At 38.8% G+C, this 25456-nt stretch overlaps 1 protein-coding gene across 38 annotated transcripts in view; it reads left to right on the top strand.

Annotated features, from left to right (window-relative positions):
• Nucleotides 1-25456, top strand: part of rimbp2b (RIMS binding protein 2b) — a 200214-nt gene that overhangs the window by 171572 nt on the left and 3186 nt on the right. For 13 of the 38 annotated variants that reach the window (XR_010897537.1, XM_067413427.1, XM_067413437.1 and 10 more), the window contains 12 exons: nucleotides 962-1111; nucleotides 3344-3499; nucleotides 5634-6395; nucleotides 7973-8087; nucleotides 8589-8714; nucleotides 12356-12522; nucleotides 14363-14531; nucleotides 14904-14966; nucleotides 17650-17753; nucleotides 18833-18865; nucleotides 20206-20277; nucleotides 23625-23759. Coding sequence is in view for 30 of the 38 variants with exons in the window: in XM_067413427.1 (XP_067269528.1) it covers nucleotides 962-1111; nucleotides 3344-3499; nucleotides 5634-6395; nucleotides 7973-8087; nucleotides 8589-8714; nucleotides 12356-12522; nucleotides 14363-14531; nucleotides 14904-14966; nucleotides 17650-17753; nucleotides 18833-18865; nucleotides 20206-20277; nucleotides 23625-23759 (2052 nt within the window). In the remaining 8 variants the exon portion in view is untranslated. Of the gene's footprint in view, nucleotides 1-961; nucleotides 1112-3343; nucleotides 3500-5633; nucleotides 6396-7972; nucleotides 8088-8588; nucleotides 8715-12355; nucleotides 12523-14362; nucleotides 14532-14903; nucleotides 14967-17649; nucleotides 17754-18832; nucleotides 18866-20205; nucleotides 20278-23624; nucleotides 23760-23870; nucleotides 24987-25456 lie in introns of those variants that run through there. The other 25 variants (XR_010897538.1, XR_010897536.1, XM_067413446.1 and 22 more) reach the window with 18 other exon arrangements.

Below are 25456 nucleotides of genomic sequence, written 5' to 3'. Positions count from 1 at the left end.
TCTACTGCAATCTTGGCCCATTCCTCGCTTGAAAAAGATTCCAGTTCACTGATAATCTTTGGATTTCACGTTACCACTGCTTTCTTCAAATTCCACCAAATATTTTAAAGGAGATTTAAATCTGAAGACTGACTGTTCTGAAGGCCGTGCAGGAACTTTCTACAACTGATTCCTTAACCAAGCTGCCGTAGATTTGATCTACTGATCTATTGACCATCAATCTTCTGTCTCTGCACTTCAGTCTCTGATACTTCAAAGAATTCATGATGTCCTTCATACATTCAAGATTTACACTTCCTGCGACAGCAAAGCTCCCCCATAACAAGACTGGACCACCTCCATGTTTGGCCATGGAGAATGTGTTTTTCTGCTCATATGCTTTTCTTTTTTGGCACCAGACATAGAACCGCAGAACCATGGGTCAAAAATTCCAGTTTGGTCACATCACTTCATTAAACATTCTTCCAGAACTCCTCAGGTCTATCCAAATGCAGCATTTAATTTAGCATATTCAAGTTGGTTCTTGTTCAAAAGTGTCATTCGGTCACCTCCTTTTTTTTCCCTCCTTTCATCAGGTCATCTTGCAAGTCTTTGGCAGTAAATTGAGGGTTATTTTCAGTTGATCTGATCAAAGATTTGTTTCTCCTTAATGATACTGATACTGTGCTTTTTCTTCCACACCCTCAAAGGTTTTCTGGTGCAACAAATTTTAATCTTATGAATAAAGCTTCCAACTAAGTCTCTATGAACTTTTAGTGTTTTGTATATCTTCTTAGCCATAGTATATTTTACTACCCTTAATGTGTGTGTGTGTGTGTGTGTGTGTGTGTGTGTGTGTGTGTGTGTGTGTGTGTGTGTGTGTGTGTGTGTGTGTGTGTGTGTGTATATATACATACTTATATAAAGTGAGTGAAAAGCATGCAATTTGAAACCCTTACTTGATAGTTGTGATCTGTTTCAGGTGGAGAGGAGGAACATCTTCAGTGATAAGGGTAACACTTCACACTCATTAAACTCAGATGAGGAAGAGGACGGGTACGATTCCCCCCATGTCAGGCGAAGAGGAGCTTCTGTAGACGAGTTTCTCAGAGGTTCTGAGCTGGGCAGAAATGTGAGTCTTAGGAACAACAATCTTCTCAACTTTAAAGTGCTTCATCTCTGTTATTTCACAGGGAAACTTTTCTGGGAGTTTTGGGCCAGCAGACAGAATCGTCATGCACTGTCCCTATTGTCACTCTTATACTAACACAAGAAATAGGCATTTCAGTTTATTTATACTTTAATAAGTTTGTTGAATTATATAGTTTTTTCTCTGTTAACATTAGTGAAATGCCATTCCAATACCTGTATGCTGTAAGATGTTGCAATATGGGGAGGGGGGCAAAATATGTCAGGGGGTGCACATTCATACAATTTTGCAAGTGCCCCAAATGAGGTCACCACATGCTTATTTATTTGTTTCTTTTATTTCTTTTATTTGCTTTATTTCTTTTTTCTTTTTTATGTGTGCTGTTTTATTATTTAATAATAATAATAGTAATAATAATAATAATACTCATTTGTATTTATATAGCACATGTCAAGACTTCAAATTTGCTTTACAAAGGAACAGAGAAAACTTTGGCTCGATTTTTTTTTTCCTTCAGTACTCTGTCTGGGATTGCGGTATATTCTCAGATTTTCTGTTTTGAGATGACAGTTTGAGATGACGACCAAATGTTAGCGATTGGTTATTGCAGATCCAATAGTTTTAAACTTCAACAGAGTACCCACCTTCAAGGAAGTTAACGCTTGTCAATGGAGAGTGGCCAGACTTTCTGTATAAATGAAATGTAGGAGAGTCTGGTAGAACCAGGCTAGGGCAATGTATGAAAATATTAAAAAAACTAATATAAATCCAAGCAAATCAAACAAAACTAATCACATAGAAAAACAAAGACAGATTTTTCACTCCAATTAAGAGTGAAGTACAAAATGATGGGCCAGAGATATAGGCCCTCATTTATCAATCTTGCGTAGAAACGGGCGTATATGTTGGCGTAAGATTATGCTTACACTCCTCTCATCGCCTGATTTATGAAGCTGTGCGCACCTCTGCAATCCAGGTGTACGCAATACCTGCCCTTGATAAATGTGGCGGCTGAAACTGATCGTCATTAGAATAACACGCCCCTATATATTCAAGTCTCCGCCTCCCCCACGCCCTCATTTTACGCCATGGAGACACGGAAGACTGCAAAGAAGCGAAACTTCTCCGACGTGGAGATCGGGCGCGCTCAATCATCTCACTAGTCAGGGCACTGATTAGGACATAAGTCAATGGGCTGACTCCCTGATCAGTGCCCTGACTACTGAACTAGTGAGATGATTGAGACGCGCCCATCAAGACCATCACCAGGGAAGTGGAAAAAAAAACTGAAATTGTTTTATTTGGGAGTTTAAAGAGTGGGATTAAAGGCACCTACAAAAACTAAATATGGACCCAAATTACGACTACTCTTAATAGTGTGGAGGTTGAGAAGCGCACTCCAGCAGTTTAAATAGCTGTTTGGATGATAAATTACCATCACAATGCATTATTTACAGCACGTTTTGAAACAATTAGCATTTAATTTCGTATCACGGCACATGTATTGGGGTGTACAATAGTGATGATGATGTGATGTGGAGTAGCCTACCATTCATTCACATTAATAATTACATGACAATTTGTAAGATTCTTCTTAATATTATGATTATTATTCTTAATGACGCTTGTTATTTAGAAGAAGAATGTCGTTTTTATTGATTTTATTATTATTTAAAAGAAGGTCATTTTTATTATTTTGTCAGTCTGAATTATTTTAGTCCCAGTCCGTGCGCAGCTGCCGGGCCAGGTGGGCCTGAAACGTCAGATAAAGAGCACAGGCTCGCGACTGGAGGAATACATATGCCTACAAATCAAACACTTTGGTAAAGTCACACAAATTAAACATTGACATTCATGTTGCACAAAAATAAACACTGAATGTTGTTGTTGTGGTTTTTAACAGTGGGTCATATAGCTTATCTTGTCAGTGAGTTTTGTGGTGTTAGGAATTGTTTTTCTGCGCATTTTCCCACTAACTGAAACGTGCGTACACCACCTCCTGAGCTGGCGTAGGATTTGAGCGTGCCGTACGCCAACGTCCATATTGATAAATCTCAAAGTCACCGTGCGTTTGGGTGTACACAAGGTGTACGCTGGAAATTTGGTGTACGCACTTTTGATAAATGAGGGCCATAGTGAGGTCTCCGTTGAGTTTTGAAGATTTCTTCCTGGTTTTGTTATATTATGAAGAACTCTTTGTGTCTGTACCTCCAGCATCATCAATACAGCCAAAGTGAGGAGTACTACACCGAGAGCAGTCGGGGCTCCGATCTGTCTGACATCATGGAGGAGGATGAGGAGGAGCTCTACTCGGAGATGCAGCTGGAAGAAGGCCGCCGCCGCAGCATCAACTCACACAACACGCTTAAGGTATGGAACAGACACCCTACCGGCCGCCGTCTGTCTTGGGCGTGGGCCACAGGGCCGCAGGCTAGAGGCTGGGACAGACGAAGGGGGATGGAGTATGCCGTGGTCTGTAGGGCTCCTCCGAGGGGGTGGTACTAGCTGGTTGGCACTTCAACCTTATAGAATTGATTTTTAAGGCCAACTGCACTTTGGTTAAGGCGTTTTTTTAGAGGTAAGCGTATTTTTGTTATAAAGTAACTCCTTGGATTTGTCCTGAATATGACTAGCGCTGTTTTTTTGTGTGTTTTTGTGATTTTGAATATAAAACGGGGGGTGTTAGACCTCTGATGTTGTACACAAAGCTTGAGCGACAGGTCACCCCATCCTCAGTCTCTCCTGCGTCCTAAAAGCGGGCCGCTTTGCACTATCGAACTTCGACATCATCCAGTCATTTAGCCAGCTTTGTATAAGCCTGTCCAGTCATACAAAGCCCAATACATCTGAATGGCTTGACCTGAGGCTGCCCACGCAATGCATGAGTAGACGATCTGATATGCTTTATGCTCTCCAGGTGTTACAAACTGTGTTGTTCAGTTTTAAGTACTGCATCACTATGCATTTGTATCTAGTATAATACGATCTATTTGGATTACTCTATATAGTAGAAGTGGCTCTTGTTACTTGGAATTGACAGGATTATTTAGCAGATTCTTCGATTTATTGCTTATGACAATCACATATGTGCAGATATATATACGTTGTGTATTTGTTTGCCTTGCCTGAAGTGTTCACCTCTTGAAATATAATGCCATGGTTTTATGTGTTTGTGATTATTATTAAACAAAGACAGGGTTTGTTTGTGTACTGTATGTATGAGTATTACATAAATTTAAAGTGTCAAATTAGCTTCTGCTTGATCAGGTAAAAATGCACATATCATTCCAAGGGCATTTTGGGAATCTCATTTAAGTAGAGTATGCTTAAATGAAACAGTTATTCACTTTTGATTATGTTTGTCTCATGGTTACACTTCTGTTAAGTTTTACTTTACTCTCAGTGTAATTTTACTATCTTGTGAATATCTGTCCTTTCATGAAAATGTCTAATATTGTTAAGATTTCTTTCAAAATATATATATATATATTAATATAAATAAGTATAATGCAGAAAGGGTTACAAAAAGAATACACTATGTATTGAATATATGAAGCAATAAATGGTATATTATATTTAAGTTTTTGTCATTTTTGTTTTGAGTTATCTTTTTGGAGACCTGAGCGGACATTGGGATTGTGGTATGAAAGCCAACACCTTATATTTTTTCTTTTTGGATACGTTTTGCCTCCATGCAATTTAGTTTGATACAGAAAAATATATTTGCAGCATTGTTGATCTCAAATTAAAAAAAATATATATATTTTTTTTTAAATATGCTGCTATAACTATTACCACTTAATCGCAAAATATCTGCTAATCAGGATATAGACATTTTAAACCGCCAATCACAATTTTCATACACAATTTGAAATCATTAGAAAATATATTTTTATATTTTTAATAATATATATTTTTAAATTTCCATTCCAGGTTACTGGTCTACTTTTGAACACAATTCACTTTTTGCTTGGCAGACGAATCTCCATTTTGTTTTTTGTTGTTTGTTTTTTTTCCATGTATAGTCCGTAGATTTGTCAGTCTTGATCCTTTGATTGCCTGTTATTAATTTCTAATGTTATGTGTTCTGAATTCTTATCTGTAGATTTTTTGTTGTTGTTGTTGTTGGACTGTGCTTTGTTAGTGGATTGTCTCAATGAACCCTGCATATGTGATACTCTCCGGTTCTCATTTTCTGTATGGTTTGCATTTCCTGACATTTTCCTCCTACAGATTCCCTTCCGTCGCATGCCATGTCCGTCATGGAATGAGACTGCATGCCCTACATTCGACCATGATCTCCGAAAACTAATTCTGTCTTTATTTTGTCTTTCTTTTCCCATTATGTTCTCTATTTGCACACTGTTTTATCTTCTCTGCCTGTTCTAACACCATCAAACAAAACCCGCCAAAATGATCCCGATTTTTACTAATTGAAAAACATCCAAAACTAACTGAAACTTTGGCTCCTTCCTCGTACATCACCCTCTTCGGCCTCTAAAAGGCGTATTACAGGCGTCAGGACCTAGCAGTGGAACGGGACAGTTGGGACTTGCAGCGGGAGGTGGTACGACAGCGCTCCTTGCGCTCCCACAAGCGCCTCCACAGTATCCCGGAGGTTGCCGAGGAGGATCCTGACACTGGGATGGAGGTCATGGGCCAGCGGCTGCGTTTCGAGGAGGCTCGTCCGGGCACTCCATGCAGGAGCCCAAGGCCATACCACCAGGACTCTCGGCAGCCGAACCACCTCTCCCCAAGTAAGTGCATCCGCAGGCTGCAGAGGCAGCGCTCCTCTCCTCGCTACACCTCCATAGAGGAGCGGCCGCAGTGCTGGAGCAGCAGCAGTAGCAGGCAGACCAGTAAGAGCCCAGACAGTGGACTAGACTGCGGGAGTGAGGAAGAGGGTCCACTTGGGTACCGCGGAGCCTACCACTCGTACACAGGGGGCAGCCCGCTGAGAGTGGGTTCTGGCCCCAACATGCGGGTGATTCACAGTGAAGGGCCAGTGGAGCGCCGTGCTCTGGCTCTTGGCAGGAAAAGGACACTGACCCGCCAGTGCAGTGTGGAGGAGGACTTCCTGGACGCCATTCCGGAGACAAGGAGCATGCGGGAGTCGTACCACCATTACCACTATCATCCGCACCATCACCATCCCCAACGCAGGTTCCGGAGCGAGGGCAGGCTGAGCGAGGTTGGCAGGACCTATCACAGGGACATTAGGGCCTACTCTGTGGCCAGACTCAACAGGGCAATGGATGAACCCCTGGTGTGTGTCTCCTACCCCTCCTCTCACCCTTCCGCCCTCTTCTCATCTACCAACTGCTTTGTGTTCCCATAGATAAGCAATAAAACCATTCTTCTGTTCATGGTGTTCCACCCAGTCTGTCATTGGTTCATTTGGTTTGGTTCTTCTCGTTTCACTTTTTTGTTTGGTCTATTTCGCTAGATGTTGCTTAACTTTTTATGTTATTGTTTGATTTCACCTTTTGATATTGCTATTGTTTTGGGGGGATTTTTGCTTGTAAGATCTTTCTTGACTTTCTTGATTTGTTTTAGATCTCATGTGACTTTATTTGATTCCTAGAGTGTTGAGTGAGATTTTTTAATGTGTAGGTTTGTTTTGATTACCTAAAGGCCATTTCTGAGTGTTTCTTGTTTCTGTTGTAAGAAGAGTCACAAATCACATGACAATGTTTCCACAGTCCTCCAACTTAGATTTTAGAGTCCAACTTCGAAGCAGTTTAAATCAGTGTTTCCCAACCCTGTCCCTGGAGGAACCCCATCAGTACACGTTTTGAATGTCTCCATTATCTGACCCATTCATTTGATGTCTTGGAGTTTCTAATAATGAACTAATGAGTTGATTTAAGTGTGTTTGATTAGGAAGAGTTCAAAAATGTGTTTTGTTGAGGTGCCTCCAGAAACGGGGTTGAGTAACACTGGTTTAAAGATTATAAGAAGCCGGATACACCAAAATAAGGATAAATCTGCACATTCAGCTGCTAATAAACAGTGTGGTACAAGTACACATGGTACACGTTAGTTTCAACCATGAAGAGCTAACCATTCAGAATTGTGCTGCACAGTTAAAACTGACTTGCACCAGGCTAACTGTCACAATCCAGTTAGTTGTGCTGCACTGTGCATTGGCTTGAACAGATATCTCGTTCGCATTTCTCTGAATTGAGCAGCAAAGATACATCAGTTTTTTGGTGTGTTTTGCCTCTCATTGTTGTTTGCTACTGATATCTGATCATACACTATGGTTTGTGCACTACTGCCCTAATATTACTGAATATTTAGGAGGACCAAATGACAAATTCAAGAATCAGTGATTGGAAAATCAACCATTATTCTGAATATTTGGGGGAAATCTCTCCCTGTATGTCTGTGGTGTTTAAGGTCCTGACTATCCATATACAGATTTGCAGCACCTATGAATAGTTTTATTTACACTTGAATGTACTTAAAACCTTAAGAGTGTAGACAGACCACAATGTAGATTCATATTATTTAAAAAGCTCATATCACATAAACTACATTAAAACTCTCCCATATTAACTAAAAAGGAGCAGAACAAAAACCAAAATGGTCTTTAGCTAAGCATCTGATTTCTGCCAAAACCCTGCTCATGTTGTTGTCAGAGTTTGTTTCAATTGTTTATGTTAAATGTTTTGGCGGGTTCATCCTCCTTGTTTTGATTTCACTTGGGACTAGAATCTCGTTCTCTTAAAAAATCAGTTTTTTTTCCATTTTGGGGTTGATGGGAATCTTTTTTTAATAGGATATCTATTTTTAAGGCACCACAGGCTTTGATTAACATTTTGATATTTGCTTTTGAAGATTTTAGGGAGCTCTCCCTCAACGGGACGCTCGGATCGACTGGACCATTCTGGCCGTAGGACGAGTCATGGCTGTCCACCCGCTCAGAGAAGACCAATGACAGTTCCTTCCATTGGTTAGTGAGGTCGTATGTTTGGACTCTTTCTCCCTTCCTTTAGTGTATTTCATAGAGACTCCTATTGTGTGTTCCTGTTTTCCTTACAGTACGTCATGATGACAGTTATATATAGGCCTATAGACCCTGGGAGTCCCTAGATGTACCCAATCACTTTTGCTTGGCCTCTGCCATTCATCCTGTTTCAGATTCACAAATACTAAAAGGGGGGGTTATTTAATGGCTTTATTCTAGTATACAGATGGTACTCCTAATAGGGCGCACACACTATCACCTAGAAATGCATCATCATCATGAACATTGCTGTTTTACTCTCGAGCAACTCAAGTCCCAATGGCTTTCAACACTGTTTTAAAATCAGTGTCATTTCGACTCTAATGCATTAGAATGGCATTTCTGATCCTAAAACACATCTAGAGAGCCTTGAAAACATCATAATCCATAACTCACAGGCTGAGTAGAGGGTGTGTGGCTGTAATGCTCTGATTGGTGTTTCCTTAGAGATCACCGTGGAGAATAACAGTGAGGGGAGTGAGGGGAACCTCTCACCTATCAAGGACGATGTTTACTATACCAATGTAGCCCACCGCAGGAAATGGCCCCCACAGCGAACTGAGCGCCGATATGGTATGTGGCGTGGCTCCTCCATGAAAAAGAAAATCTAACAAAACTCACCAGAACAATTTGACCTCATGAATCAGATTATAACAAGAGTATCTTGTTTAACAACCCCATGAAATCAAGGTGAGAGTTGTGTGGCTTTTAGTCTTTGTCTGTTTGCATTGAGGGGCCCACGTAAAGATGTTTTAGTGGCTACCCAGGTAAGTTTGAGTTTAGTTTGAGCAAACAGACTTTTGGGGGGGTTCAACAAGATGGACTAGACATGGTAACTTACTATACATGGCTAACCTGCTCCAAAGCAAGATTTTTATTATGGCTAAGAGATTGTAAAGCATAACTGGAGCAATCAGCTGTGAGTAATGACATATATCTGATGGAATAAAGTTGGATATTGACTAGAAATTAAAGCAGTTCACAGTGAGAGGATTTTAGAGACATTCGCTGGGGCTTTTGCTGCTGATAATTTAGCAATTTCAAAGAAGCATAGATGGAAGTTCTGCTCATGATCTACTGATGACGCGCAAATTAAAGAACATAGACTCTGCCGTATCATTTCCATAATAATTCCGCAATCTGCCAGTTAGCTTCTGGTTTAATACATGCTTTTTTTGTGCACAAACCTAGTAAATAACTTTGCATGATTCGTTTAAATAACCTCCCATAAATTTAGCGTCCGAAATAAGTTCAGCCACAAAAATAACCCTGTCCATGCCTTTTCAATGCTAATTTGATTTGTGCTGAATTTAAGGGTTTTTTTAACATCAAAGAAGGGTTTGCACTTTCGCAAGCTGTTAGTAAATCTGGCTCATAGTTTATATATATATATATATATATATATATATATATATATATATATATATATATATATATATATATATATATATATATATATATATATATATATATATATAATATCCTTAATGCATTACACATAAGTAATTATATTTTTGACAATTAATATTAAAGTTTTTGTTTAACTTAAATAATACCTAATATAAATTTGAATTAAATATAAAAATACAGGCTTACATATAAATGCAAGCTTTAGAATATAAAGCTTTTGCTAAACTTGTGTTTAAGCTTTGTGAACCTATATAAATTTGTAATTAATTAGCATTAATATAGTCAAATGTTTTGTGGCAGCAGCAGTGTTTTTCCTGCTCTGTAAATGTGTAAATATATACAGGGCCGGCGCTCCGCACACGCACATCACACACTGCGCGTAGGGCACCAAGTGCTTGGGGGGGCACCAAAAAATCTGGGTCGTGAAAAAATCATCACAATAGGCTACTAGTATAAATAACAAATACAATATTTCTACAAGCATGTTAATATACAAAAGCAATACAAAAGTAATATAGGCCTAGACCAAATTTGTCGAGAAAAAGTTGAATCTCAGTGCCAGTCTCCCTCTGGTGACCCCCCGTACATTACAGATGTGTCACGTGTGCATATAGCTATTAGTGCAGAACGTTCCCTATTGTAATTTCTTCGCTTCAATACAATGTCTATCTGCCTCAGTCTGAACTTTAGAAAAACCCTGCAACTGAACGTGATGTGATTTTGCCAAATTAGACCGCTTAGATAAATATTTTTCGTTGTTGTACTATGGCATGCGGTCATTTTCAAGAGGTTCGGTCATGCGGTCATTTTCTGTTGGTGAAAGTGCAATTAGAAAAAAAAAAAAAAAAAACACCAAGCATTTGTGCTTAGGGCACCCAAATGGCTAGCGCCGGCCCTGAATATATATTATACATTTAGTAAGCTCATTCTCCACCACACAAATCTTCCCGTTTCAATAAGAAAAAAACATCAATAAAGCAAAGCAGACTGCCTTTTTTTGAGTGATTTCATGGGGTCTTTTTTCTTTTTTTTCCTTAAACTTATTTTTTCTTAACTTAATACAAGTTAAACTCTATTGACTGCTTCTGTGACATGCTGTTGGTGGACCCAAAAAAGTTCACTAGAATCAATGGTAGAGAACACATTTTCTAAGAAGTAAAGTCACACAAATCAAACATAATCTACGGTAACATCACATTAATGTGGTGGTATCACTTTACTAACCTTGTCTAATTAAAGTCATATCCAGTCTTTAAACTCCTGTCATGTCCATGCTAAGCCCTTAAACATTAAACTTTTTCATATAATTCACAAAAGAATACCTGGAAGGGACACAAACAGGTTGCTTTCATAAAGCATTTTTTATAACTACATAGAAGTTCATTCTTTAGTGGTAGTCCCAGCGCTAAAAGAACATTGGGACAGCTGTACAGCCCAAACAACACACATTTACAGTATTTAAACAAAAACATTTACATCTCTTTTATCATGGCATGTAATTATATAATAACTTACAAATCTTAAAAGCAGTTCCCTAGAGTTTTACTTGTATTGCTGATCTTAAAAAGAAAAGAAGCTGCCTTAACTATAGGAGGATGATGTGAGAACCTTTCATTTGAAAGACAGTATGGATGAGAATATTTACTGAGCTATTTTTTAATATACATTTATCTTTATATGTTAAATTAAGTTTTAATCGAGAAAATTTCTACATTAGTTTTACCTTTATTGTCCTCCATGCTAATTTGTCTTTATTTTAGTTAAACATAATTAGGGTTAAGTTTTGATCTGTTTAAGAGTGACCCTCCTTTCTTTGTGCTTATTGTGTGGTCTAAAACACCAGAGAGTGTTTGTGAACCCCTCTTCTCCTCCTCTCTTTCCTCATCGTCCATCGTTTACTGAGCTTTCCTTTGTTTTCAAGTCCAAAGTTTTCCTTTGAGATCCTCGATGTTTCATTTGCATGAGTGTATTTCTGCTATTTGATGTTGTGTGACTGCAAACAACAAGAGCAGAGATGTCTTCACCCCTGTGAAAACCTGCATAGAGGTCTATGATAACTGGTTGTAAATGCTTCTTGTGAATGTTCTGCATATTCTCATCAGTAACTGGTTGCATGATTCACTGCTGTCAGCTCCATTTACACTTCTCATTAACTGGCATGGTCTACTCTTCACTACTATCTTAACAGCCATTGGTTTAATATAACAAAAGTGTTTTGCGATACCTAATTTTGAATGATTTTGATTGGTAGTGGATCATTCCAGTGAAGTACTACGAGTGAGTTGCTGCATGTCTGTCCAGGAAAGTTCTGTATGTTTTTACAGTAAAACAGCAATGTTTTTATCCTTCCCTTGTTCTTTTAACATGCATGGGCATATTAAACGTGTTCTTACTTCTTTTTCCAATATGCTCATATGACTTGTGTGCTGTGCAGCAGATCATTTTACTGAACGTGTTTGTATCAGGTGTGATTAGCATGTCATTGTGTTTATGATGTTAAACTTGTTGATGTTAAACTTGTAAACTTGTTACGAAACTTGGTATGGGTCATCAGCACGATGCCCTGAAGTAGCCTGAGAAGTTTTTAATATATGTTTTTTGCCTCTTTTTAAGAAGAAACCGTGTATCATATAGTAATGTATAAGCAGGCTTTATATAATTGTTTAACATTGTTTATCTTTCACAGATGTGGACTGATGCTTCTGAAGAAATAGATTAGGCTAAATGTGTTACGGTCTTTGCTGGGCTTCAGCTGTCCTTTGATTTCTGTGTATAGCAGAAGCTTGCCCTCTTCTGTGTTTCAGATGGTTATGGAGGACGAGAACGGCGATCTCCGGACTACTATGAGGAGTCAGAGCCAGAGGACTCCCGAATATTTGTGGCCATGTTTGACTATGACCCCCTGTCAATGTCTCCCAACCCTGATGCTGCTGTAGAGGAACTTCCCTTCAAGGAGGGCCAGATAATAAAGGTTTGATCTGAACTGACTGATGTCAAGCAATTCTCAACCGCCATTTAATTCCACAGGTTTTTTTGTGTGTTTTTTTTAGAGATGCACCTATACAGAAATGCTAATTATTATTATTAGTAGTAGTAGTAACAGTCGTCGCCGTAGTATTTATTTATTTATAAATTGTACTTTCATAACTATATACACCGATTGGGAATAACATAATGACAGGTGAAGTGAATAAAACTGATTATCTCTTTATCACAGCACCTGTTAGTGGGTGGCACCTGTTATTAGGCAGCAATTGAACATTTTGTTTTCAAAGTTGGGATAAATGGGCAAACTTAAGAAATAAGAGTGAGTTTGACAGGGACCAAAATGTGATGGCTAGACGACTGGGTCAGAGCATCTCCAAAACTGCAGCCCTTGTGAGGTGTTCCTGGTCTGCAGTGGTCAGTATCTATCAAAAGTGGTCCAAGGAAGGAACAGCGGTGAACCGACAACATGGGCGGCCAAGGCTCATTGATGCATGTGGGGGCGAAGCCTAGCCTGTGTGGTCTGATCAAACAGATAAATCACTGTAGCTCAGATTGCTCAAGAAGTTAATGCTGTTTCTGATAGTAAGGTGTCAGAATACACAGTGCATCGCACTTTGTTGCCTATGAGGCTGTGTGGCCGCAGACCAGTTAATGCTGACCCCTGTCAACCGGCAAAAACAATGGTCTGATGAATCATGTTTTCTTTTATCACGTGGTTGGCCGGGTGCGTATGCGTCACTCACCTGGGGGAACACGTGGCACCAGAATGCACTATGGGAAGAAGGCAAGCCGGCAGAGGCAGTGTGATGCTTTGGGCAATGTTCTGCTAGAAAAAAGTCCTGCTATCCATGTGGATGTTACTTTGTCACGTACCACCTACCTAAGCATTGTTGAAGACAAGGTACACCCTTTCATACAAACAGTATTCCCTGGTGGCTGTGGCCTCTTTTAGCAGGATAATGAGCCCTACCACAAAGCGAAAATGGTTCAGGAAATGTTTGAGGAGCACATCAATGAGTTTGAGGTGTTGACTTGGCCTCCAAATTACCCAGATCTCAATCCAGTCGAGCATCTGTGGCATGTGCTTAACAAACATATCTTATCCATGGAGGCCCCACCTTGCAACTTACAGGACTTAAAGGATCTGCTCCTAACATCTTGGTGCCAGATATCACAGCACACCTTTTGGAGGAAAAGGAGGACTGACAGAATATTAGGTCATAATGTTATGCCTGATCAGTGTATATATATTATGAATTACTTTTCTATTCTGAGATGCATCAAAACATAATGTTTATGTTTTTGTACTAATATAATTGCCAATATTAAAAATACTGATTATTTGATTATAAATGTATATTTTCAATATGAATGTAGAAATATATAATGAGTATATATCAGTGTTGTTTACTGTTTATTTTTACATGTATAAATATTTATGGCTTAATTATTATTTATATTTATATTATTTATAATGCTTTTATATCTATACATGTATATGGCTTTATAATTATTTTGTTTGTATAAATAAAACTTGTGCATTGCTTGTTGTAAGTTCTGTTCTATTCTATTCTAGTGAAAGTTGGTCCATTGCTGTCTATTCCAATGTACTTATTTTTATCTTCTGAATTCAGTGGCCATTTACATTTATTTAATTAGCAGACACTTATGCAAATTAAAAGTATAGAAGCATAAGTGAATAATCCAAGATAGAAAACATTAGTAGTAGTGCTACCGTACCAAATTGAGTAGAGGACATTAGAGCGAGTGTAATTAAAAATGCAATGAAATGAGTTTAATTATGGCCCTGCTGTGTTGTCCAGGTGTTTGGAGAGAAGGACACAGATGGATTCTATAGAGCAGAGGTCTGTGGCCGCAGGGGGCTCATCCCCTGTAACATGGTCTCAGAGATCCAGACGGATGATGATGAAATGATGGACCAGCTGCTCAAACAGGGCTTTCTTCCTCTCAACACGCCCATTGAGAAAATAGGTATGAGATAAAAGGTAGTTTGTGCTGACCCCTTCCCATACCCTCTGTGCCTTTTCTCTTTTTTTTTCCTCTGTTCTGATTTGTTTCACATCATATTAACATGTTGCTAGTCTGCCAATTCTCTACCTGTTCCATAGTTTTCATTTTAGATCCCTTAAAGAGATAGTTCACCAAAAAATTAAAGTTCTGTCATCGTTCATGTCGTTCTAAACCCATATGACTTTCTTTTATCTGCGGAAAACAAAAGAAGTCATATAACAGAATGTCAAAGGCAGATTTTTTCCTTTAAATCCTGTGCCTTCTTTGCCTTCATCCTTTGCCCTCTCTCTCTTCCATTTCTTTCTTGCTTTCCTGTCTCTTTTTTTTCTCAAGTAAACTGTAATAGGTTCAAAGATGGCCGTTCAATTAATCGCAGGTCCCGGAAATCCAAGAGAGGTTTGTGCCCCCATCTTTTCTTCTTCAATTTTCTCATTAAAACCTTCTTTTCTTTTTCACTTAAGTGCCTTTTCTCAGCTCACCTCCAAGTTTCCCTACATCACTTGAATGTCATGTTATTCTTCTGTTTCCATTGACACTTCACACAGGGAATAATGCAGATTGAAAAGTGCGGTCCAAAAGTCTGAAGCTACTATTAAAAATGTCTGTGTTTTGTATTTTAGAGCATTTTTAACTTTAATTGAAATTGGAACAGCTGATCACACATGATCAGTGTCACTCATTTACTTTGTCCATTTTAAATGTGAAATGTTGACTAAGAAATTTGGACCCCACAGATCAGAATAGTGGACATTGTCACAAACTTGTCTACTTACTACTAAATGTGCCTTCTATTTTACATATCATGACTTGTGTTTATTTTGAGCCATTCGAGGAAAAAGTACTGCATGTGTCATTTTGTAGAATTTGTATAAATAATTGTATTGTCTGAAACATTGCCTTGAGTTTTGATAGTTGGACTGCTTTTTTGAGTCCAATGGCTTGAACAGTGCAAAGATTTTACTACTAAATGTGCCTTCTGTGTTTTCATATCATGATTTGTGTTTATTTTGAGCCATTAAAGAAAAAGTGCTGCTTGTATAATTTTGTAGAATTTGAAAAGCCATTTTATTTTTCTAAACATTAGTCAAAAATCCGTAGAAATCTCTTTAAAGCTAGGGTAGGCAATGTTTTCCAGTACTTTTTGTAATTCTGGTTGAAACTCTCTTCACATCCAAATAGCGATCAATAATAGAAGTGGTCTAAATATTACAAAAATTGCTTATATTGTCTGTGAGTCTCAGGACCAAAAATGTTTGTCCAACAACTAGGCCTGTCACGATAACAAATTTTGCTGAACGATAAATTGGCCAAGAAATTATTGCGATAAACGATAATATTGTCGTTCTGAGACCATTTTCATCTAAAATAATGATAATGGCATAATAATACAGGTAAATAAACAAGGAAAACGTTTAAAATATCAATAAATAAATAATTAATCAATTAATCATTACAATAAATGAACAAACGACCAAAAACAATAAATAAAATGGATGAAAACTGCAACAGTTGAGGTGCATATTAGGGCTGGCACGGTTCACGGTTCACTCCAGAAATGTACTTCAGCATATGATATACAATTTAATTATCAGCAGTTTAGGATACAGCATTAAAAAAGTTATATCTTGTAATCATGCTCAAACAATTTGACTTGACCATCTCTGAGGAAAGCTAGGTGAGATTACAGAAACAGAGAAGACATTGATGACATGCTTTTCATTTATTTGGCAAAAAAAGGAGAATGTGTATTACTATCTCTACAGGACCTTATGAGCCTTTTTTAGCACACAAAGATTGAATTGAAGAATTAACTTGCATTATCAAACTGCCAACTTCAGTGTAGCTTTAAGCTTCGTTTATGCTCTGCGCGTCCGCACGAGCGCGAGGGTGGGCACGGCAAAAATAACGTCAACACGGAGTGCATGAGACCCCATTTCGCTTGGCGCTGTGCACGTCAAATTTTGTAACTTTCCGTGCGGCTCCACAACCGAAAAAACATGAGCTCCAGGAGAAGCTGGCCGAGCATGACGCCTCATAACACCGGCACTCGGTCTGTGCGTCGAGTTTAAACATCTCCCCAAACGAGGCGCGCGCGCAGTCAACGAGAGGGACAAACAAGTATGCAAATGGAAATTATCGCAGCCGGAAAAATGATCAAGCTCATATTTTTTATCGTGCGATTAATTGATTTATTGACTATCGCGTCAGGCCTACCAACAACGACTATATGCTGTAACTACCATAATTAAAAGATGCCAACCTGTGGCGCTCTACTCTGAGAGGTTTCTATGTCAACACTTTCAACTCCAAAATGAAGCAGTCAGGTGGCACAAGTCAGCGTTCTAAGTTGTTTACAATCATTCGGGCTCAAGCACCGATGGTGTGAGGACCCTATTGGAATTGCTCAGCCTATTATAATTCTTCTCCCAAATTAATCGCTTTTTTGAGGGCCTAAACATCCTCAAAAACTCATGAAACTTTGCACGCGTAAGAAGTGGTGAAAGTTTGGGGCACATTGAAGTGACTTTGCCATATTTCTTATATATTTACCGCTTAAATGCATGTCGCCCACCTGTTTTCCTGAAGCCACCGGGTGCAAGGGCCCTTTAATCGCTGCTTGCAGCTTTAATTATTATTATTGTAATGTGCTTTGGGACATGAGGTAATTTAACAGCTCTTGTGATATATCTTGTGGTATATGTTTTTTGGAGGAGGCGTGCCTTTGTAGAAGCTGAAGGGGGATTGTATGCTTTAAAAGCTAGCTTGCTATTGCTAGGCTCTCCGAAGTTGCCTAACCTAGCTTTAACAAAAAAAAATAAACTTCACCTTGAAAGTTGGTAATATGCAACTCGCAATTTATCCATAAGAGGCCATCAAATTAGATGAATAACATCAACTTCTTGTTGTCATCATGACAACCAGGCTTGATGTCATTCATAAATCATGCTTTCCTTTTTTATATATTTATATGTGATTCATTTTAAATATCAAATAGTACTTTGTTTTTGTGGTTTTTTTGCTTTATTTCTCTCCACAACTTATTTGTTTTATCTATCTATTCTTGCATATTTTTTCTCAGAGAGGAACAAAAGAAGCGGAAGGCAGCATCCGGTGTCGACGCGGAGGATGGTGGCCCTATATGACTATGATCCTCGAGAGAGCTCTCCTAACGTGGATGTAGAGGTACTAATGGAGTCCCTTTTGTCTGGGCTTTCTTGCACTTATGGTCTCATCCCATAAGCCTTTGATTTTACGCTGGATTGCCTGGATGTCTGCCTCTGTAATAGCCACCAAATTCATTTTCAGCCTACTGTCTTTGCTTTTGCAGCTACAATGTGGTTTGTATTTTTTATGTTATTGTTCATTCAGATGGCACATGGCAGCTCTAAGTATTTAATTCTGTTTAAAGATAGTTCACCCAAAACATTTTTTAATTCTGTCATTAATTACTATAATGCCGTTTATGATTTGATTTTCCAAACACTGCCCCTATCTGCCACAGTGTTATTTTAGTATTTCTATATACTATTATAGTTTTTATTAATTTTATTTAGTTTTATTCTTTTTTGTGCGCTTGACATTTTTATTCAGTTTTTAATATTTCTATTTAGCCGTATTTTTTATTTCAGTTTTATTTTTAGCAATTTTAGTTTTAAATTATACTTAATTGTACTAAAGTTTAATTTTAGTTGAAAGTTACACATTTTAATAGATTTAGTTAAAATAAAACACTGTTCTGCCATTGGTTGGAAAACAAATAGTACAGCCCAAACTGCTACTGGTTGAGCCAATGTAGCTGTTTTGGCTTGGAAAGTATAAATATTAATATGAATGAAACTGCATTCAGTGGGTAATATCTAAATTTATCCAAAATAGAATAACATTTGGGGCGATTCATGTTGCCATCCTGACAAACAGGTCTGCTGTCCTTCATAAAATCATGCTGTGCTTTTTTGTTTTACATATTTACTTGTGTTCATTTTAAAATGTAAATTTACCTTATATAAGATCTTAATCATAAGAAACAGAAATAAATAAATAGCAGTGTTAAGAACAATACATTTAAAATCACATAATTGGGTGAAATGTGTCCTCGGTAGTAGCACCCATTGATTTTGTCCAGTTCAATTTAAATAAAATCTCAGAAAACAAACAATATTAGATCTGCTAACAATTCTATATTATTATTAGTAGTAGTATTTTCAAGTCTTTTACACCCCATTGTCACTTACTGTCACCTTTGCATTGCCGCTGGCGCGCAGGCCCGCTATGGGGGCAGCTTGCAGAGTGAGGAGGTGAGTGTGGAAGGAAGTAGTGAGTCTACACTCACTGGGCCTGTGCCAAATGACACTCTTATTTCCTGCTGAGGGAGCTCACTGCACTGCATCAGCACATGTACTGTTTGTGGACATCTCACTTTCGGGGCCCAAACATCATAATGCATGCACATTACATTTGCATTGTGTACTGAATGTGTTTTTTAAAGCCTTCATAATATGCTTGATGAATGATTCTCTTAGGAATAAACGTAACTGGACGACTTGTACTTCATGATGGTAGTATTAGTGTCATGCTTTAGTGAATAAAATATGATTTTAAATGAATTCTAATGTGTATGCATGCATTTATTGGATATTATGAATCATTATAATGCATTTATGAAGGCTTTGTGACAGGCTGTCATAAAATTTCATCTGCTGTGAGTGAGTTCTTATTAAAGGAATATGGAATGGTTATTTGTGACACTGAGACCTCTGTGTGTGGTTTTTGCTGTTGTTGGACTGGAGGTAAAGGGTTACACTGTGAACACAGCTCCCAGTCTGACCGAGAAGACCTGCCTTGCCCAGTGTTGATCTGTGTTTGTATTTCATTAGTTTGGTGGATGTTATTTTGGACCTAAAATAAAGAATGTTGCTATAAAATATTAGATTTAATTTCCATAGATGGATGGATGTATGGATGGGTGGGTGGGTGGGTGGATGGATGGATGGATGGATGGAGATGTATTAGATAGATAGATAGATAGATAGATAGATAGATAGATAAATAGATAGATAGATAGATAGATAGATAGATAGATAGAAAGATAGATAGATAGATAGATAGATAGATAGATAGATAGATAGATAGATAGATAGATAGATAGATAGATAGATAGATAGATAGATAGATAGATAGATGGATGGATGGATGGATGGATGGATGGATGGATGGATGGGTGGGTGGATGGATGGATGGATGGATGGATGGATGGATGGATGGATGGATGGATGGGTGGATGGATGGATGGAGATGTATTAGATAGATAGATAGATAGATAGATAGATAGATAGATAGATAGATAGATAGATAGATAGATAGATAGATAGATAGATAGATAGATAGATGGATGGATGGATGGATGGATGGATGGATGGATGGATGGATGGAGATGTATTAGATAGATAGATAGATAGATAGATAGATAGATAGATAGATAGATAGATAGATAGATAGATAGATAGATAGATAGATAGATAGATAGATAGATAGATAGATCTACATTGTGGTTGTAACTGTTTGTATATTAAATGAGCTCTGTGACGTTCTGAATGTTGACTGAAATCTTACATCTTTTACTCTTTCTGTTCTTCAGGCTGAACTGACGTTTTGTGCCGGTGATGTGATCACAGTGTTTGGCGAGATCGATGAGGATGGCTTTTATTATGTGAGTAGATTATTCACACCAGACACATCTAGCCACAGGAGGTCACACGCCAGTGTACCTTTTGTGCCGGTCCCAAGCCCGGATAAATAGAGAGGGTTAACATTTGTAAACATTTTGCCAAATCCATTATGCGAATCACGAATATGACTTCCATACCGGATCGGTTGGGGGTTTTCCCGGGTTAACAACGACCGCCATCAGTGCTGTTGACCTACAGGGCACTGGTGGAAATTGGGCTACTGTTAGTCAAACCAGGAGAGGAGAAAAGCGTGTCCGTAGGCAGAGAGAGAAGAGGAAAGGCAGGAGTTTAGGACTGAAAGTAGGGACTTTGAATGTTGGTACAATGACAGGTAAAGGCAGAGAACTGTTAGATATGATGCAGAGGAGGAATGTTGACATTCTGTGTGTCCAGGAGACCAGGTGGAAAGGGAGCAAGGCTAGAAGCATTGGAGCAGGGTTTAAACTGTTTTATAATGTGTGGACAGGAAGAAGAATGGAGTTGGAGTGATCCTGAAGGAGGAGTTTGTGAAGAATGTTCTGGAGGTAAAGAGAGTGTCAGATAGGTTGATGAGTCTGAAGCTGGATATTGAAGGTGTGATGTTGAATGTTGTTAGTGCCTATGCTCCACACGGAGGTTGTAAGCAAGATGAGAAAGACAGATTCTGGAGCGAGTTGGAGGAAGTGATGCAGACTGTTCCCAGAGGTTAGAGGATAGTGATAGGGGCAGATTTGAATGGACATGTTGGGGAAGGGAATATTGGGGATGAGGAAGTGATGGGCAGGTTTGGTCTTCAGGAAAGGAACCCAGAAGGACAGAAGTTGGTAGACTTTGCTAAAAGTATGAAGATGGCTGTGGTGAACACGTACTTTCAGAAGAGGCAGGAACACAGGGTGACATATAAGAGTGGTGGATGGAGCACACAAGTGGACTATATCTTATGTAGACGCTGTAATCTGATGGAAATTAGCAATTGTAAAATAGTGGTAGGTAAGAGTGTAGCTAGACAGCATAGGATGGTGGTGTGTAATATGAATCTGGTGGTGAGGAAGATGACGAGAGTAAAAGCAGAACAGAAGACAAAGTGGTGGAAGTTGGAAAAGGAAGAGTCCTGTGTGGTTTTCAGGGAGGAGTTGAGACAAGCTTTAGGTGGTCAGGAGGGGCTTCCAGATGACTGGACTACTACAGACAAAGTGATCAGGGAGACGGGTAGAAAGGTGCTAGGTGCGTCATCTGGAAGGAGGAAAGAAGACAAGGAGACTTGGTGGTGGAATGAGGAAGTCCAGGAGAGTATCCAGAGGAAGAAGTTAGCTAGGAAGAAGTGGGACAGTGAGAGGACGGAGGAAAGTAGACAGGTAGATATAGTAGACAGGACAAGTAGATATAGGGTGATACAGCGTGAGGTTAAGATAGAGTTGGCAAAGGCCAAACAGAGAGTGTATGAGGACATGTATGCAAGGTTAGATAGTAAGGAAGGTGAGAGGGATGTGTATTAGTTGGTGAGGCAGAGGGATAGAGATGGAAAGGATGTGTAGCAGGTTAGAGTGATTAAAGATAGAGATGGAAATGTTCTGACAGATGACAGGAGGGTGAGGGAAAGATGGAAGGAGTACTTTGAAGAACTGATGAATGAGGAAAATGACAGGGAGAGAAGAGTTGTAGAGGCAAATATTGTTGACCAGGAAGTAGAAAGTATTAGCAAAGGTGAAGTTAGGAGAGCTTTGAAGAGGATAAAGAGAGGAAAGGCAGTTGGCCCTGATGACATACCAGTGGAGGTATGGAAGTGTCTAGGAGACATGGCAGTAGAGTTTTTAACTAGGTTGTTCAACAAGGTCTTAGAGAGTGAGAGGATGCCTGAGGAATGGAGGAGATGTGTTTGGGTGCCGATTTTTAAGAACAAGGGAGATGTGCAGAATTGTGGAAACTACAGAGGTATTAAGCTGATGCGCCATACACTGAAGTTGCAGGAAAGAGTAGTGGAAGCAAGGCTAAGAGGAGAAGTGGACATTTGTGAGCAGCAGTATGGTTTTATGCCAAGAAAGAGCTCTACAGATGCATTATTTGCTTTGAGAATGTTGATGGAGAAGTACAGAGAGGGCCAGAAAGAGCTGCATTGTGTCTTTGCAGATTTAGAGAAAGCATATGACAGAGTGCCAAGAGAGGAGCTGTGGTATTGTATGAGGAGGTCTGGAGTGGCAGAGAAGGGTGCAGGATCTGTATGAGAGCAGTAGGACAGTGGTAAGGTGTGCCATAGGTGAGACAGGGGACTTCACGGTGAAGGTGGGACTGCATCAAGGATTGGCTCTGAGCCCCTTCTTGTTTGTGGTGGTGATGGACAGGCTGACAGATGAGGTCAGACAGGAATCTCCATGGACTATGATGTTTGCGGATGACATTGTGATCTGTAGTGAGAGCAAGGAGCAGGTGGAGGAAAGTCTAGAGAGGTGGAGGATTGCTCTGGAGAGAAGAGGAATGAAGGTTAGTCACAGCAAGACAGAATACATGTGTGTGATTGAGAGGGAACCAAGTGGAACAGTGAGGTTACAGGGAGAAGAGGTAAAAAAGGTGCAGAATTTTAAGTACTTAGGGTCAACAGTCCAGAGCAATGGGGAGTGTGGAAAAGAAGTGAAGAAGAATGTGCAGGCAGGTTGGAATGGGTGGAGAAATGTGTCAGGTCTGTTGTGTGATAAAAGCGTACCAGCAAGAATGAAAGGAAAGGTGTACAGAACAGTAGTGAGACCAGCGATGTTGTATGGTTTGGAGACAGTTGCACTGAGGAAAAGACAGGAGGAAGAGCTAGAGGTAGCAGAGCTGAAGATGTTCAGGTTCTCTTTGGGAGTGATGAGGATGGATATGATCAGGAATGAGAACATCAGAGGGACAGCACGTGAGATGTTTTGGGGACAAAGTTAGAGAGGCCAGGTTGAGATGGTTTGGACATGTTCAGAGGAGGGAGAATGAATATATTGGTAAAAGGATGCTGAGGTTAGAGCTGCCAGACAGGAGGTCAAGAGGAAGACCAAAGAGGAGGTTTATGTATGTAGGGAAGGAGGATATGAAGGTAGTCAGTCTAAGAGAAGAGGATACAGAGGATAGGACTAGATGGAGGCAGATGATTCGCTGTGGCAACCCCTGAAGGGAACAGCCAAAAGAAGAAGAAGAAGAAGATTATTCACACCAGACACTATAGTACTCTGCAAATGAGTTTTCCTCAGTGGCCAGCATTCAAAAAGCACCTAATGACGATCGTTCATTTTTGAGGTTACTCCTACTTCCAGCCTTGAACACTGGTGAGCTGCCACACTCGGATTTAGCCATAGGTGCGTGATCTCCTCTGTTTTCCATCCAGGGGGAGCTCAATGGACACAAGGGTCTGGTCCCCTCCAACTTTCTTGAAGAAGTGCCTGATGACGTGGAGGTTTACCTCACCAACACCCCGAGCCGTCACCCCCAGGACCACCCGTCCCGGACAAAGAACAAAAGGGTACATCCTGTTTCACACTAGCCCTCTGTCATCCATTCGCTCTTTTTTTAATCTCCTTCCTGCTCCGCTGTTTTTTTCCTCTTCTCCGTCTGTGTTTGTGTTGTGTGACAGCCGGTTGCTTTTTTGATGGATCATTGAAGGAAAACAGAAAACAAAAGCGAAATGAAGACAGCTTACTAAACACAGAGACATACCGTTAAATACAAGACCGAGGAACCTTTATTTTTATGTCAGATGCTCTGCGGAAGCATTCGAGGAGAAATGTGAACTGTTAATGAAATTGCATATTCATACAGCATTGTTTGAAAAAAGAATTCACGCAAAGAGACGTGCCAGATTATTAGTTGTTTATTGTTATTATTTATGGAAAAAGAAGCACTAAAAGACTCTTTATTATTTTTTACATAATTCACAAGTGAAGCATTGCAATTGATGCTTTATGAATGTAACTGTGTTTAAACGTGAAATCAATTTATAATAGAGGAGATAGTTTTGATGTACAGAGAACTGGAACCATGTAGAACTGTAGAACCGCATGCTTTTTCTTTCAGAATGCCACCGTGAAACTTTTTAGGTGCTTTAATGGATTGAGACCAGTTTAAAAAAAACAACCACCTTAAATCCTTTTGTATATGTTTCCAGAATAATTGTTTTTGTATATTGCTGATATATAAGACTATCAACTTAGAGAGAGACACAAAACACATGTAGAGAGAGGTCTCGAGAATGATTTTATCTGAGGATGTAGATATTGTACAATGGACTGTAAAAAAAAAAAAGAGAGAAGAAAAAAAGAAAATATATTTGCTGATGGGTGTTCTGCTCAATCATCAGGACCCATCAAGGTTTTTCTGTACTGAAAGTTTGGTGATTTTTTTTCTCTCATATTCATTGTGAAGACAATTGAGATGCATTACATCATGGCATTGTTTTTTTTTTCCTCACTTGCTTGGCAAACAGAAGAAGAGTGTTCATTTCACTCCGTAACGGCTCAGTATCTGTCACGTAAGTGAGCAACAGAGGATACAACGAACAACACTGTCCTCGTCTAATGCATACGACACGGGTCCTTATTACTGGTGCACCTGGTATGAATAAAACACACACATATGGCACACATTAACACCGAGCATTTACAACAACAACAACAGAAAAAAATAACATGAAATTATGCATTGGCTCTAATTGCTCAGATGGAAGAAAATCTATTACAGAGTTTACTGTAGGTGTAGACTTTTTTTTATTGCATTTTTATGTAGTAATTATAAATTACATTTACAATTAAATGTTTTATTAATATTTTATTTATATGTATAGCTCTGTTTAATAATATATAATATTTACTTTTTGTAATTTAAATATTTTAGTATTTATTTTTTAAATATTAAACTATTTAAACATTATTTAACATGTATAGTGTGTGTGTGTATGTATATATATATATATATATATATATATATATATATATATATATATATATATATATATATATATATATATATATATTGTATTTTTTAGAAAACAAATAATAATTATTAAAATATGTATTCAAGAATGACATTTGATGTAGTAATTTCACACTAAAATAATGTTAAATTGACATTGCATCTGCAGAAATTTGCATTCACACACGTGCACAGACAAGGCACAAAACCACTCATCAAAACAGCCCTGTAATTCTCATGACCTGGACTTAG

This window comes from Pseudorasbora parva, chromosome 13 (assembly GCF_024679245.1).
Source record: "Pseudorasbora parva isolate DD20220531a chromosome 13, ASM2467924v1, whole genome shotgun sequence".
In the NCBI taxonomy this organism is placed as follows: Eukaryota; Metazoa; Chordata; class Actinopteri; order Cypriniformes; family Gobionidae; genus Pseudorasbora; species Pseudorasbora parva.
This window is presented reverse-complemented; position numbering and strand designations above follow the sequence as displayed.